We start from the raw sequence: 16,421 nt of genomic DNA, 5'->3' as shown, positions 1-16,421 counted from the left end.
TCGTGTTTCTTTCGTTCTTGTTATCAAGTCTATCTATAGTTTGTTGAATTTTTGGTTAGTAACCATATTGTTGAGGCCCCAAATTGTACGCCGTTTTTTTTTCGATTTATTTTTTGCACTTCTGTAACCCTACAAACGAATAATATTTAAAAATATTATTCTTTTTGAATAATTATTTTCTTTTCGTATTCTCCTGTTGCATCCATTCTCTCTTCGAGACAGCATGAAAAGCCTTTCCTCATTAATCTTAAATTCGTGATCCTCCTGCTCCCTGCTTACCCATTTTGATTGTTAAGATGGATTGAGAGGAATGAGAGGAAAAGTTATTCAGAAATCGGCGCCGTTGCCTCCAGTAACTAAGTAAATATTTGTATGTAGAAAAATACTCAACAGTATCATGTGCTTTAATCATGTGCTAGTAAATGGTAAAACATTTGTGGCTAACCGGGTATCTGAAGTTCAGTAATCAGCTTTCATTAAATTGGCAAACATCGAGCAAAGACAATCTAACAGACTGTAGACCTCGTGGTTTGACTCTCACAATTAGCCTTATTCACTATGGCGGAATGGGCCAAAGTGGTTGACAGAACCAGAACTGCCTAATGTAAATATTAACTGTAAAAACTTAGAATCTATTCAGTGTGAATAAATGTGTTCAACTGTTAACATCCACATTAAGGTTGACTGTACAATAATCGATCAATTTTCATAATCAAAATTAGTTCGTATTTGGTGTGAAATATTTATTATGAAGAGAAAAAGTAAACAGGGATTAACCATACAGAAAACCATTAACAACAAAGGAATGCATTGCTTAAAACAAGATGAAGAGTTTGAACATGCACTTGAGATAAAACATTTACGTACGAAAAAAGTTTTACCTCCCAACAATAAATTATTATATTTAAACCCATTTCTTGATTTAAAAAAAAAAAATGTAAAATGGCGTCATGAGATTTGTTGAATTGCAAAACGCTAATGTTATATATGATTTCAAATATCCTACATTACTTCCAAAAGATGTTAGAATTACAGAACTTCTAGTAACATCTGTACATATCAAGCATCTCCAGGCAGGTTCACAGTTACTTTTGTCTATGTTGCAACAAACATTTTGGATCATTGGTGGTCGTGATTTTGTAAAGAAGGTTATAAAAAGTTGTGTAATATATCACAGTCAAATGTAACAGCTTCTCAATTTACGGATCAACTTCCTGTTGGTAGAGTAACAATAACCCGTTCAGTTATGCACTGCGGTTTAGATTATGCTGGTCCACTAATGTTAAAAAATATAAAAAGTCGAAATTCAGAAGTGTTCAAAGATTATGTAGCACTCTTTATTTGTTTGTATCGGAGGCATCTATTTAGAATTAGTGAGTGACGCTTCAACAGGATCATTTATTGCAACTTTGAAACGATTTTTGAAACGAGGAAAACTTACTGATATTTACAGTGACTGTGGATCAAATTTCATAGGTGCAAACAGGAAACTAAAATATTTGCTAAAGCTTGTAATTAATGGTGATTTAAAGAGACTGTACATAATTACCTTACTATGCAATCTATAAATTGGCATTTCAATACACCATCCTCGGCTCACTTTGATGGCATATGAGAAGCTGGTGTAAATTCTGTCAAGTATCATTTGAGACGTGTAGTAGGTAACAAATACTATGCTTTCATTTGAAGATATGTATGCAGTTTTCCCTCAAATTGAAGCATATATAAATTCTAGACCATTAACTACTCTATTTTCTGATTCTAATGACTATGAAGTATTAACTCCTGATCATTTCTTAATTCATGATGCATTAGCAGCAATTCCTGAATCAAATCTGTGTGAACTGAAAATCAGTCATTTGTCACACTGGCAATTAACTCAAAGATTGCTCCAACGTTTTTGGAAACGATGGCAAACTGAATCTCTGGAACAAAGGCCTAAATGGTGGAGCAAGTCTGTTAATATCAAGGTAAATAATTTAGTATTAGTTAAGAAAGATAAGACATCCCCTCAACACTCGAATTTGGCAAAAGTAGTTGTTTATCCAGGTGTAGTTTATATTGTTAGAACTGTTACTATTAAACCTAGCAAGGATGTTTTCAAACGACCAACTGTAAAAATTTCTCCTCTTCTAGTTTATAAATAATAATATGTAAAAGGATTGTGGTATTGAAATATTTCAAGGTGGCGGCATGTTCGGCCGCCCTTCGTTTCTCCTTTGTTTTTATATTGAATATAATTTTTAGTGCGAACGTAGTGTGCAACAACATTATGTACTATTTTGTAGCTGTTTGTGGAAAGCAATATGTGTATTTAGTTGTTTGTTAAAAGTGTTTTTAAAAATACATATTGTGCTTTTTGAATTTCATGTTTAATACAGTCTACGAACAGCAATGATTGGTCAGATTGATGCTGCCATCTTTCTTCACATGCCCATTCAATAGATTTCGCTTAATGCGACTGCACTAAGCCGAAACTTGTGTGACGCAGCAAACGTTCAGTGTTCCTTGTTTAATTATTATAGGAATAAAATGCGATAAAGGAGTCAAAAATGATTTTAAAAAGTGCAAAAAGAGGACATTGCTAAAAGATGCACAACGTGCTTGCATTGAAAAAAAAAAAATGCAAAAATTGCCAACAGAACAGTTAGGAGTATTTATTTAATATTTTTCCTTGCAAATCAAGCTAATTCGGACATTTTGATAGCAAAAGAATTAAGACGCAGCGTCTAAAATTCCTAGCTCTAATTATTACTACTATTATTATTGGTAATGGATTTCCTAAAACGGTGTTTGTCTAATCTCTAGCTTCATGAGTTATGCTTCTGCTCTTCGACCAAGGTAAGTATATTTTCGTTTTTCTTATAATTTCTATTATGTTTCTACAGTGCTTTTTTATTTTAAGGGTCACATATGTTAAAGGGGTCGTATAAGGGATCACATATTTTTGAATGTACGTCACAACTGTATAATTATTATGTATAACTATTGTAACATTCAACTGTATATTACGAGGGAGGATCAAATAAAAACTTTAAATACGCAATCAAATGCCGTAAAGTTGGACGATTGCTTCGATATGTAAGTAATATGCTTTGAGTTACACTTAATGACCGACAGGTGGCAGAATGTTACTGGAATAACGACGAACGAGGCAGCGTCAGTATCAAGACGGCCGCTCCACTGTCCATATGCACCACACTGAAACAGCGTTCAGTGATTCGGTTTCTGAACAGTGAAGCTAAATTCCGTGACTTTTTCTTGACTTTCATGACCGTGTTCTGATTTCGTGACTTTCATGACCGATCGACACCCTGGTGATGCATTTTTGGACAGGATTGTTACAGGCGATGAGATCCGGGTTCACTATCATCAATTAGAAACCAAAAAAGCGAGCAACGAACGACGTCACCGCTCTTCGCTAAAACCAAAAAATTCCACACTCAACCATCAGCAGAAAAGACCATGCTTACTTTCTTCTGGGACGCAAAGGGAGTAATTTTGGAACAGTACATAGAAAAAGGAGTGACTGTAACCAGTGCCTTGTATTCAAACCTGCTGAAAAATCAACTTTGTCTTGCAATCAGGCGTAAACGACGAGTACGTCTGTCTTCAGGTGTCCTCCTACTGTATGACAACACCCGACCACATACTGCCCGTTTGAACGTTTAGACTATCGATGGCATCAAATGTGAGTGTCATTCATCCACCCTACTCACCAAACCATGTCCCCAGTGACTTTCATTTGTTTGGACCACTCAGAGAAGCGATGGGAGGTAAGCACTTCAACAGTGGTCAAGAGGTGAAAAATGCAATGCACGAGTGGCTACAATCTCGAAAAAAAGAAAAAAAAAATCTTCCAACGTGGTATATATGCATTTCCGAAGCTGTGGAATACTTGCATTCAACGTCAAGGAGACTGCGTTGAAAAATAAGAAGTAAAATTTCCTTTTCATTATTATATTCTAAACTGTATTGCATTTTTAAGGTGTTCATTTGATATCCCTCGTACTTTTCCAAGTATAGGTGCATGCACCTACAGATATGCATCTACATGGACACGGTGTCATTCCACTCACGACTACGCATGTACAAAACGCTCAACTTCTTGTCTACGTGAAAAATGCGTATACTTTTCCATTATACTTTCGGAAAATGTGTTGTTTTCAATAAAAATTGACTGATCAAGCATTAATATTTACTGAACGACTTGTAAGCTAGTTTCTAATTGGCTAATATAATCCTGAAGACATTGTTCATATTAGATTACAATAGTGTATGGCATACTAGAATATGTAGGGTGCAGTGAAAATCATGAATTTATTGCAAAAAATATACATCATTTTCCCACCAACGAAAGGGAAAATTTTCTTCATCCATTTTTTAAAATAACAGAAATTAGGGAATTAAGTGCCAGCAGAAGACATTATATTACATACTAACAGACTGCTGGGCCTACTGAACAGTATACAACCTGCAACAAAGTATAGTAGTTTGAGTTGTCTAATTTGAGGGCCTTCTGAGGTACTCTACACTTCTTAAACCTCCAGAACATGTGACACGCTCTAACCGAAAACCGCTAGCACATGTGACTCTCTTGAACTTAAAACCGACAAAACGGTTTCGTACGCTGTTAAACTAGGTGGAGATCTATCTGTGTACAAAATTTGCTGGCCATAAGTGACTCCTGTGTGATAATCTGATGATAGATACACTCACAAACACTCGTCCTTTTATATTAGTAAGAATATCAATGGATAAAATACGCGTATTAAACTCTACTTTTCAACAGGCATGTGGCACTATTAAAAATAAACTTTTCCAAATTAAAATTTCCCAAAGAAATTATCTATATGAATTATTTCCATCTAATAATTTATGACATGAACCCATGTATCATTTCTTCCGATTAATGAAGCGCCCTAAGATATAAATGAGAATTTCTTGACTTTTTAAAATAATAATAATACGAGCTAGTGTAGTTAACGCTATGCAAGTAACATACTGTATCAAAGGTAAGAGAAAACAACGTCAAATGATATTCCGTGACTTAATATCTAACACTAAACTAACCTAACTTTAAAGCACGAAAGCTAATCAACAAGATACAGCTTGTGAACAGCCCAGTATAAAAAAGAAAATTTATGGAAAACGTATGATTTTCAGAAAGAAAGACTAAGGAACACATTTATGGAGATAGCAAAATAAATAATGTATGCGTAACTGGCATATAACTTCTATAAAAGAATCAATACACATTATATATAATCCAACACTTTACAGACCTGCTTGCTGATCTAATGGCTAGCGCATGTGCTCCCTCCCGAGTTTGATTCTCGGCAGGAGAACACAGAATTTCAGTCGTTTATATCTCATTTAGTATAAAGATATAAACGTGGGACGTTAAAGTAAAAATTTTCATTTCCCTTTACTTTACATATGACTGAGAATTCTAATACCCCTCCGCCTCCGATATCCAATCACTTGCTTTGGCCCTTACGGGTACTCTATCACGGCTGTGCTACTTCTTTCTAAAGAGACAGAACTCACTCAATAACATTTTTCAGAGTTAATCACTTATCAGGACTAACACTCTAATCTTGGAAATACAAGGTCTGCCCCGAAAGTAATGTCAGTGAATTTATTGTGACGCAACTGTACGTCGGAGCGCGGTCTGACCGGTTGAAACTGGTAGTGAGGGAACCCAGCTAAGCAGCGCTCTGTCGCTCCGTATGCTCCAAGCATCCAGAGAGTAAGGACGGGTCTGTCCGTGAGGGACTGAGGGTTGTTTTTTTAATCTTGTGCAAGTGAAAATGCAGCGCTCGTTAGAAAGATTTGCGATCAAGTTTTGAGTGAAACTTGGCAAGACCGCTACGGAAACTGTTACTATGATCAAGAATGCTTACAAAGCTATTAATTGCTAACGTTTAACATACTTTGATCGGGCAAAGTTATTTCATGATATTCAATAACTTTCCTATTCTAGAAATAGGTATAAATATCTGTTACAAATGCGAGAGATTATGTTATCCTCCTGAGACATTACAGAGACTTACACAAAAACCATATTTGGAATTGATCAGATTTTCTTATCGAAAATAAATTGATTATTTCACTGAAATGTAAGACTAATGTTCCGCTGACGATTCCCTTTGATCGGCAGAACAAAGCTATTTTAAGCGTTATTTTCCTAATTACTTATGGTTAATATATTTACCTTATTCACAATTAACCCTAATTCTGTTTGATGTCCCTACTTCAACTATAATTGTATTTCGCAAATACTTGTTAATTTCTTGCTTTATTCTTTACTAACTACGTATACATCCATATTGTATTACTGCAAAAAAATTATCCTTCAACTATTCAATGTTTCCTTACCTTAAGAGTTTTCCATATTGGGTAGTATTATTAGTATTGATAGGAAGTGCGAAAGCGAAATAAAAGCAAGGATAGGAAATGTGAAAAAAGCCTTTAGGAGGAAGAAAAATCTACTTTGTGGAAACCTGAATAAAGTGCTGAGAAAAAGATTCATAAAATACTTCGTGTGGAGTATTGTACTGTATATGGCAAAAACATGGATATTACGCAAAAACTATTAAAAAAGACTGGAAACTTTCGACATGTATGCACGTGGAAAAAATGGAGAGAATTAGTTGGGTCGAGCGGAAAATGAATGACAAGGTGTTAGAAATGGTAAGGGCAAAAAGAACAGTATTAGATATAAGTGAGAAGAGGAAGAGAAACTGGTTGGAAGATTGGATAAGGAACTGTATCATGAGGGACGTGCTAGAGGGTATGGTGGCAGGAAAGAGAGGGAGGGAGCGAACGAGGCTACAATTGATGGACGATATCAAAACAGAAAAATCTACATGAAGAAGAGGTTAGCGGAAGAGTGTGGAACAGGGAAGCTTCTCAGCTGGCAAGTGACATGCCAATATAATGGCAGAATATCTATGACTATGATGATGATCATCTTATCATTAGCTTAGTATAAAAAGTACAGTGCATAAAACACAAACCAACTTACGCTATCAGTGACGGTAGATACACGCAAGACCAAAGTTAGTTGGAAAAATTACTTGTATGGTATAAAAGCACATGCCTTGCGTGTAGCACAGCTTTGTGGCACTTTCATGATCACTTTGTAGATTGTCTTCACGTAAAATTTCACTCCATGTCTTTCTTATGAAGTACTACGTGATAAGTACACTCATATTTCTAGCTGACTAAACATATGTGAGATGAGATTCCGATATATTTTAATTACTTATACAGGGTGTTTCAAAACAACATCGATAACGTTTGGGAGGTGATTCCTGATACCAAGATACGACAAAAAGTATAGACCAACCTGGGTGCACAAATGCTTCCTTTCGGAGTTATAGGTTGCCGAAAACATGAAAAAATTAACTTTTAAATGTCCGTAACTCCAAAACTATGGGACCTACCGTAGTCGTGTCAAGACTTAACTTAAGAACTAATAACTGCGATATCATGTTTCAAAATACATGTTTCAGAATCCTGCGATACTCACACAGCAATTTTTATGAAGGGAGTTTGGCTACGGGCATATAATTTGAAGTGTTCACCAATTGCCTCTATAAAAATTGTTGCGGAAGTACCGCATGATTCTGAAACTTGGATATCCGGGTAGGGCACATACTAGTTCCTAAGTGAAGTCTTGACCTGACTACAGTAGGGAGCTAAGGACTTTTAAAGTTCATTTTTTCATGTTTTCGGCAACCTATAACTCCGAAAGGAAGCATTCCTCAATCCAGGTTGGTCTATACTTTTTGTCTTACCTTGGTATCAGGGACGATGTCGGCTTTGTTTTGCATCACCCTGCATAATCCTATTATGAAATCAATTCACATATTTTTCCGTAGATGTTACAAAGACATGTCTCCCTAAAATAAGATAACCCTGAAGGGACGACATGTTATGAGGCACTATCAAGAATCTATCGGCGCTTTTCTCTCCCCTAATGCACCTATCACTTCCTAGGTTCGTTACTAAGACGTGGGTTCGATACACTGACTCATTATGCTCTATTGTCAGTTTACCTACGCAGCCTCACTACGCACCTTCATATAGTCCTAGATTAATCATCACTTTTCTCTGTAATTAGTTATCTCACAGTAATGACCTTTATTAACTCTTTTGTTTGCCTGATGCTTAAATATCGTAGGGTTCATAGTGGTATAGTCTCTTGCAAATAGTTGAAAAGTGACCAAAAGCACACGAAAAAGTGACCAAAATCTCATCATGTCCCTTTTTTCCTTTGTCTATTTCTCCATCACCTCTCTCTTTGCTGTTTTGTTTTATTTTTTCATCTTTACTTTGAGTTTCCTCAGCATCGACATGATCATGGCTGTATGTGAAACCCATTTTATCAAAGTGCAGACGTCGAGCTCCACTAGAAAGAAGGAACACTGAATAGTACTAGTGCTGACATATTTTTTGCGGTATGACTAAGGAAACACTTCTCTTCAATGTAATAGGGACGAATACCGCGTCGGGAACGTGTACGACCGTTATATTGCATTTTGAACGCAAAATATACGTTGTACGGGTAACGTGTAATAGGCCACAAAAATGATTTCACGCTGTGCCATAAGTGTTAAATAATTAAAGACATGTTTCAGCGGGGGGTGAAAATTCTTAAAATAAGATGGCCATTTCGCGAAATCTCTTGGGAATAGAGATATGGGAAACGCGAGGCTTTAGTCTGAGGAAATGCGAGGATCTGGGACAAAAAGAACACAACTACTTTCCCTCTTTTTGTAGTACATACTAGCGTATTAATACAAACCACTTTCTCCAGTTAATTACAGGTGTCAGTTAACTGCAAACCGAAGGTAGTTTTTTTATAAAAGATTCCTCAGAACTACATCTCCATGATTACACACATACAAACGTACATAAGTTGCATTAAAAAAGAGATCGGGAAACTCTCGATTTCTTCTCGCATATCTGATAGAATATGTGAGATTATGTTAGAAAGATTCTTTGACCTCAGAAAGCAAACTGGCAACTGAAAACGAGATTTCGAAGAACTCCCCCCCCCCCCAAAAAAAAAAAAAACTTTCGGATTCCTGCATTTTTTAAAGGAAAATGTTGACTTTCAGTTAAGTAGCTAGCGTCTGTTCCCTACGGACACACCGCCTCGCTTACGTTCGGGTTCCCCTGTTGGGCTCCTGGGTTGACTCAGATAGCTTTTTTGCCACCTAGCACAAGTTGGTTTGTATTTTAAAGTTAGTTCGTGTTATAAGCACTGCACTTTTCATGTCGTATGTACACACATTGTAGATATATTCAGCCAACAAGTTAATCTGCATCCATTAATGCAACTCCTCAAAAACACTTTCCAAGGTAATGATAATTTATTTCCTTAAGATAAACATTGTCTTGTCTGGCAACCAAAAATTAAATGAAATGAAATCTTTAAGTTTTACGTCCCACGGTTATGCCGGTTAGGCTAAAGGAGACGGTGATTATGAGAAATGGATGAAATGGTGGAATGAAGAAAGTGGGAGGAAACGGGAGAACCCCGAGAAAACCCACGCACACGGTGTTTGTCCACCACAAAGTTCACTTGGCGGGGGCTGGGATCGAACCCGGGACCCCAAGCACCAGAGGTGAACGCTCTACCACTGAGCCACCGCGGCCCCAGTCTGGCAACCAAGTACAGGAAAGATGCATTTCGTAAATTTTGATGTTACAGGGACGTGTACTTAATAGCAGGATTCGCCCCTCAAACCCTGCTCTAAAGAAATGTAGTAAGGTGTTGTTACTTATAGTGGTGGTTGTCAACATAAGAAGGTATGGATTCACAGTTGTCGTTATTTCTAATAGCGCGTCGTTTACAATACTTAACAGCTACGAATTTTGCACAGAAATACAATACAGATGAATAAATATCCAGCGAAGATCAAAGAAAACATGAAAATAAGGAAGATTTTGTGATCAATAGTTAAAGAGTGAACGGCAGAAATAAAAGAATAATCCTAGATAAAGATATGTTGAAATAAGAAAAATAGTATTATAACCAGGGTTGGCTGGTTTAAACCAAGGTGGTTTAAACCATGGTTTAAACCAAGGTTTAAACCAGCTGGTTTTTTCAAAAAAACCAACTGGTTTAAACCAAAAAACAAAAGAATGTTCGTAAAAGTGTAAGTGTTTGTAAAATCTTGATGAACACACATTTGTGGGTTATCACGTTTCACTCCCGTATATTATTCGTATTATATTCAGACCTAAACTCCCCATTCATTACTCAAAAAGATTATACTACAAAAGCAACTTTTTTTTACAAGTTTATAAATGTTTATTTTGTGATTTTTTTGTAGTTGTTATTATTGTTATGTAATTGCAATCGGAGAAAAATTCTAAATATTGTTTCGTTTCAATGTTTACTATTGATAAAATACATCGAAAATGCCGTACTTTGTGTGTGTGTGTGTGGGGGGGGGTGTCATACAGACCCCACGAGAGGCATTTAGTGAAATAAGTATCTTTGGTATCTATTTATGTATAAATGAGTCTGAGCCAAAGTGGACTCAAATAATTCGTATCTTTATTCCCTTTTCTTATTGATATGCAGATTAAGTCGGTGTATTTCTTTAATTTGGACCAATAAAAGTCGTTGTTAACTAACTTGAACGAGATTAGTTCTTCTGTACTCCGTCGTACTTTGAAATTGTTCATATGTAATTAATTCTGTGTAATGGTTTCACTTGTGCAACTGTTCATCTTTTTGTCCTTCTGAAATGACTCTTGACAGTTATATTAAGAAGCATGTAAAGATAAGTACAACGTATTTTTTTTTTTTTATCAGGATTCCTTCGTGAGTGAGTCGGCAGACGTATCGCATTTGTGGCCAATTAGTCCTGGTTCCGAGTTCAAATGGAGGACAATTTCTCTTGGATGTAACTCGAGAAGCGGTTTTTATTCCGCTTTAAGCTTATGTGACCCCTTCCAGCATAACCCGGTTGTTGCATAATAACATCAAGGCGAAACAAACTTATTTCTGTCCATATATGATATGAATATATAGAGCAAATCATTTAAACCATAAAAACCTGGTTTAAACCAAAAAAACCTGGTTTAAACCAAAAAAACCGGTTTTTTTGGTTTTTTTAATAAAAACCATGGTTTTTGCCAACCCTGATTATAACATTAAAAACAGGTTCATGTGGGACTAATATGGCTGTGATCTGTGAAAGATGTGCCCATATAGGTTCTAGATGATAATTGACAATATACGTGAGTGACACATCGTTTATGCCAAAGAGGTTAGTAAATCTATCAATTTCATCTCTAGCTTCTGACTCTGAGGTGAACTGAAAGTTGTTGCAGTGGTTAGACGTGTTCTTGTATCTTATACGAGAAAAATAAATTATCTTGAATTTGAGTATCATATTAATGACATACAACTGCATTATATGGAATCCTAGTGCGCAAAAATACACACACCTATTAGAAGCAATTCAACCAAAATGTGTTCGCTACTTAATACATAAAGACACGGGGGTCTAGTCTCGATATGAAAAATATGTTGAACTCTTACTAGGTTATTCAATGTATCCTCTTAAAGCAAGAAGAGCTAATTTCCTTCTGTGTTTTCAACATGAACTTTTACATAATGACATTCGCAAATATTATTGTCCGAAATGTCCCTTCATGTTCCGAACAGAAAAATACACTGGCGGCTACAAACATTTTACGAACCACCCCAACGTACTAATACATTAAGTATATCGCCTATTAGGAGAATGTGCACAATTCATAAGTGCCCAAATAAAATGCCCCAAAATACATATACTTGATGCACATACAAAAAATATATTGACTACACAGCTTAGCATGTAGAACAAATATTATGTAAACATATCTGTTGTGATCAATATACAATAAATAAATAAATATCCTAATATATACCTGTCACGTTTCCTGAAAACAACAAGAAATTTTCAGTGAGAACGGCTCGCCCTTGAATCCTGAATATAATGTAAGATTTTAATCCTATTCTATATTATATAGAATTACCTTTCTCTTTATTACTCTTGAAACACTGGCATATTATATTGTATTACCTGTTTACCTAATATTAGATGAATACGCGAACTCATACAGTCCAGAATTTAATCTTGCTTTTCCCTCTAATTAATTATCCTACCTGATGACCTTTACTACCATTCTTGTTACTCCCATGCATCTCATTGTGTTAATTTCCCTGTAAATTTCGTATTTTGGGGACCGCCATTTGCAGCAGTTAACCCAACTGGGTTCACTCGAGCAGGCGGTTCTACCAAACTAAAAATTCATAGGTAGAATACGATGCGTAACATTTGTCGTGAAGGAATGACAGTGTGAATATAAGAAATTACTGTTAGTGCACACCATATTGAAATGAATTTTGAGTGATACTGAAAGTATTGTATGTGTAAGTGAGCTCTTCCGCTATTATCGTTTATGCGTACACCCCTGGCTCTGATGCGTTTGCACCCTACGGACGCACCCCCTCGCTCCGCTCGGGGCACCTTGTTGCGGTCCTGCCCTGTTGGATAGCACACGTGCCAGCTAGCATATGTTGGTTAGTGTTTTATGCACTGAAGTTTTTATGCCATCTGTCCACACTGTATTTATACTGAGCCCTTTTAAGTCAATCTGAAAGTAGTAAAGAAGCTCCTCACTTAGTGCATGCTCTGTTAAAAGAAATACGGACGTATCGCTCCGGAGTTTCGTATCTCCTACAACTCGTTTCATGGCTTTAGAATCGAGTACCTTGCCTTTGTCTAAACGGTGATAAAGGTAGAAAAAAAAGGCCTGGGGAGCTTCTAACCCATTTCAGTCGCTCAACTATATTTTGTGAAGTAAGTAACACTGGAGATCTTATATCTGCCACATCGGGAAGATACTAGCGTGCATGTATAATTTTGGCGCACCACTCGAATGAATTGTTAAAAAATTATGATCATTTCACTAATTTCCTTCTCATTAGCTCCTAAAAGATTTTCGTTGGGCGACATGAAAATGTTACTTGGCATAGATAAAATTCAAAAAAGCCACTAGAAGTAATTGTTGAAAAATTACAATCCTTTTCAGATTTGCTTATAAATACGAATCCTGCATGTATGGCATAATAACTACAGTGCAAAAACACAAACCAACCTGTGCTAAATGGCCACTAAAATGCACGAATGCTATCTAGCCGAGTCAGGGCTGGACGAAGACGATGGGACAGTGTGTCCCAAGGGAGCAGGCACGTCAGCGATGGTGGGTTTATGCATAAGCTAAGACTGAAAAGAAATGGGTTCTGGCAAAAATACGAATTCCAACAGCACTTGTCATGGTTTCACACTAATAACGCTCCACTTGTAAACAAAAAACAGCTTCTGTACACTGTGCAGAAATACACTGCCGGTGGAAAATAACCTGTATAGAGTTATCTTTCATATGCACTCACTTTTTTTTTATCCATCGTAAAGCATTTGCAATGATTTTATACTAGTACCCATACACTTATAAAACTAAAATACACTATATTACTCGGTATAAAATACCGTCGCCTGCAGAAATATGTTCCTTATATATATATTCTAATATATGTCAAATATATTCCAATAATTTAATTCAAATAATTTATCTAAATCCGTATTTAGATATCCATTTTTTTTAATTTTCTGTTACCCAAAGATTTTTTTTTTTTTTAATTTTCTGTTAATACATAGATATACGTCATTAGGATGTTATTGTGTAACTTCCTATGTACCAGTATATTACTACTTATATATATTTATATGTTCATAGCATGTTCTGAACAATTTATATTGTTTCTTTTTTTCCCTCTCTAATTGATTTAATAAAATTATATGCATTTATTCCGAAGTTGGGCGTCCGCTCTCGCCAAGTTTTTTCGCTGTCATCTCCTTTTCACATTTTCTGCAATTTGTTATTAGGTTCATTAATCCGTGCTCTTCGCAAACTTTTAAAAGATTTTGTTCGTTATCAACGTATTGCTTCACAAACGTTAAAACTGTTACTTCGTTGCCCTTGTACATTCGCCATGTTGATAACATATATGCTCGTTTCTTTCCCACAATGCAACTGTTTTGTTACCTTGCGCCAAGTAGTTCCCTCTGCTCGCTGTATAGTCTCATGTTTACAACCGCTTATATATAACAAATAAACAGATTTTTCGAGACTTTTATATATTATCAAGCACATAAACGATCAAATTATCCATATCTATCCTCTAAATTTTAAACATTTTGCTGGAAACGGACGCCCAACTTTGGAACTTAACCCAAATTATATATATCCTGTAAATCTTTCAAAATGTGGTGTGCCAAAAATACACCACCACCGACTAGTAAATATAAGCCACAAATACAAAGCTCTAACCTAACCTGAAAACGTAAGGGTCCATGTTCCGTTAAGGGGGTCCACAACTACACTGGACCCTCTTAAGCTAACCTAACCTGACGTAATAGAACTTAACATAACGTTATATTATGAAATCAAACGAAAATCAATAGAAAGAAGCGGTGTCAAAGACACTGGACCCCCTTAACGGAACATTGACCAACGTAAGAAATGTGTCAAAACTTAGTAGAAACGTCTCCTTGCGTAATGCAACACAACTGATATATAAGGAATACTGACTCCAAAGTGTATTCCATAGTTACATTCCAAATGTGAACATGAATCTTTTAAGTGGCACCGTATTATAAGTAGGAGTCCCCAATAAAACCCACTAGACTCGGTTTATTTAAAGAAAGGTAATAGTATACATGAGAATCCCCTGATCTGCGTTTCTTCTGTGTTCTATTACCACTTCTACATGAAATACCATAAATTTTCTACGTAATGCAATAGTAAGAAGTATCCATATGCACAAGACATGCGATATGCGTTAAATCCCCCCCCCCCATACACACACACACAGTCTTCGATAAAGTACAAGGGCACTACATATGCAGATGTAAAGGTACGTTTGTTTTATTTTCGTACCAGTCGATAAGTAAATAAAAGTAGATTTGTTACCCCCTTTGTAAGTTCGTACATACTCAATGAATAATCCCTAAAAGCATGAGCGTCCTGCTCCTACGGGAACTGATGCAGCTTCATGTATACTATATCCATTCCGGTATAAAGAAAAACTTTTTTTTCTACATCCGTGACTGTAAATCTGAATGCCGATATTTTTGAACTAAACCAAATCAAATCAAAATAATTTATTTACAAAAAGAAATGGATATCTGTACTCTTTACACATTTTAATAATAAATTAAAATATAATTCATGGTATTTTATTATGGAGAATATACACGCATCAGCTTACAAAATTATAACATTTAAACCTATGCTATGGGCGATGCATTCTCCGGGTAGTGAACCCGAAACAATACGCCTACATACTGTATACACGATCACTTATTCTCTTTCCTCTTTAATATACATTTATTAATTTACTTATTTACATGTATCTACAATGACTACACTCATATGTTTTAAAAAAAGGAACGTAGCCATGAGAAGTCGAGGTATACGAACTGATGTGTACCGGTGTCATAAAATCATCGCCTATTCCATTAAAGCTCCATCTAAACGCATGCAATTCACAATTAATAACGAAAATAACAGGTACTAACTTGTACATTCCCCTTCCGCGATTAGGAGGCATTCCTCTATAACCTCCTGGTCCATCCCCTTCTCCTGAATCGTCATGTTTTTGATCAAAATTCTGTGATCCTGGTGATGGAGAACTCTTTCCAGTATCCTCCGCCATGTTTCACTATCAATGTTAATGGCAGCGTTGCCAGACCGAACAGTTGGAAAAGAAGAAGACTCGAAGATAAAAAATAATAATTAAAAAAAAAAAAAAAAAAAACAGGAGAAAGCAGTAGACACATAATGGGGCAGCATTTGAGTGCAAGTCCAGGGACAGCAAAAATTTGCCAATATTAAGGGGACAGTGTTCAAAACAATAAGCCCAGAATTCATTATTACTTTCATTTCAAAATAAAGCAATACATACAAAACATAAATTTGAATTTTAAGTTTCATATTTTCCGACAATTAGATAATCTTTTGGAAGTAGAAAGACCCAGGGCCTAAAATTGAGTGAAGTACTCCACACTTTATGGAACTGAAGGAAAGGCGTGTGGAACTATAATTCTTAAAGTGTGGAGTGGTATTAATGTGAGTACCTTACTTTTCTCGGATTATGTATTTAAATGCGTTTAGTGTGTCAAACTAAGTCTTACTAATTCAATACATTCATTATGCAATTGGTTACTCAATTCCATATAACTGCCAGCATATGACATTAAGCCAGAATTAATACGTACAGATATCTCCTAGATGGCAGAGAAAACCATTGCCAATTTTGAGGTGAAGGAACTTTTTAATTA

At 35.9% G+C, this 16,421-nt stretch overlaps 1 protein-coding gene across 2 annotated transcripts in view; it reads right to left on the bottom strand.

The window, feature by feature from the left end:
• Positions 1 to 15,833, bottom strand: part of LOC145690285 (transcription elongation regulator 1-like) — a 166,991-nt gene extending 151,158 nt beyond the window's left edge. For both annotated transcript variants that reach the window (XM_081765045.1, XM_081765055.1), the window contains exon 1: positions 15,660 to 15,833. In XM_081765045.1, the coding sequence (XP_081621171.1) occupies positions 15,660 to 15,796 (137 nt within the window). In that variant the 5' untranslated portion in view covers positions 15,797 to 15,833. The remainder of the gene's footprint in view (positions 1 to 15,659) is intronic.
• Between the last annotated feature and the right edge of the window lie 588 nt (positions 15,834 to 16,421).

This window comes from Thermobia domestica, chromosome 1 (genome assembly GCF_964235325.1).
Source record: "Thermobia domestica chromosome 1, izTheDome1.hap1.1, whole genome shotgun sequence".
Lineage (NCBI taxonomy): Eukaryota > Metazoa > Arthropoda > Insecta > Zygentoma > Lepismatidae > Thermobia > Thermobia domestica.
The sequence above is the reverse complement of the archived record's forward strand: the minus strand, read 5'-3'. Positions and strand labels throughout refer to the sequence as shown.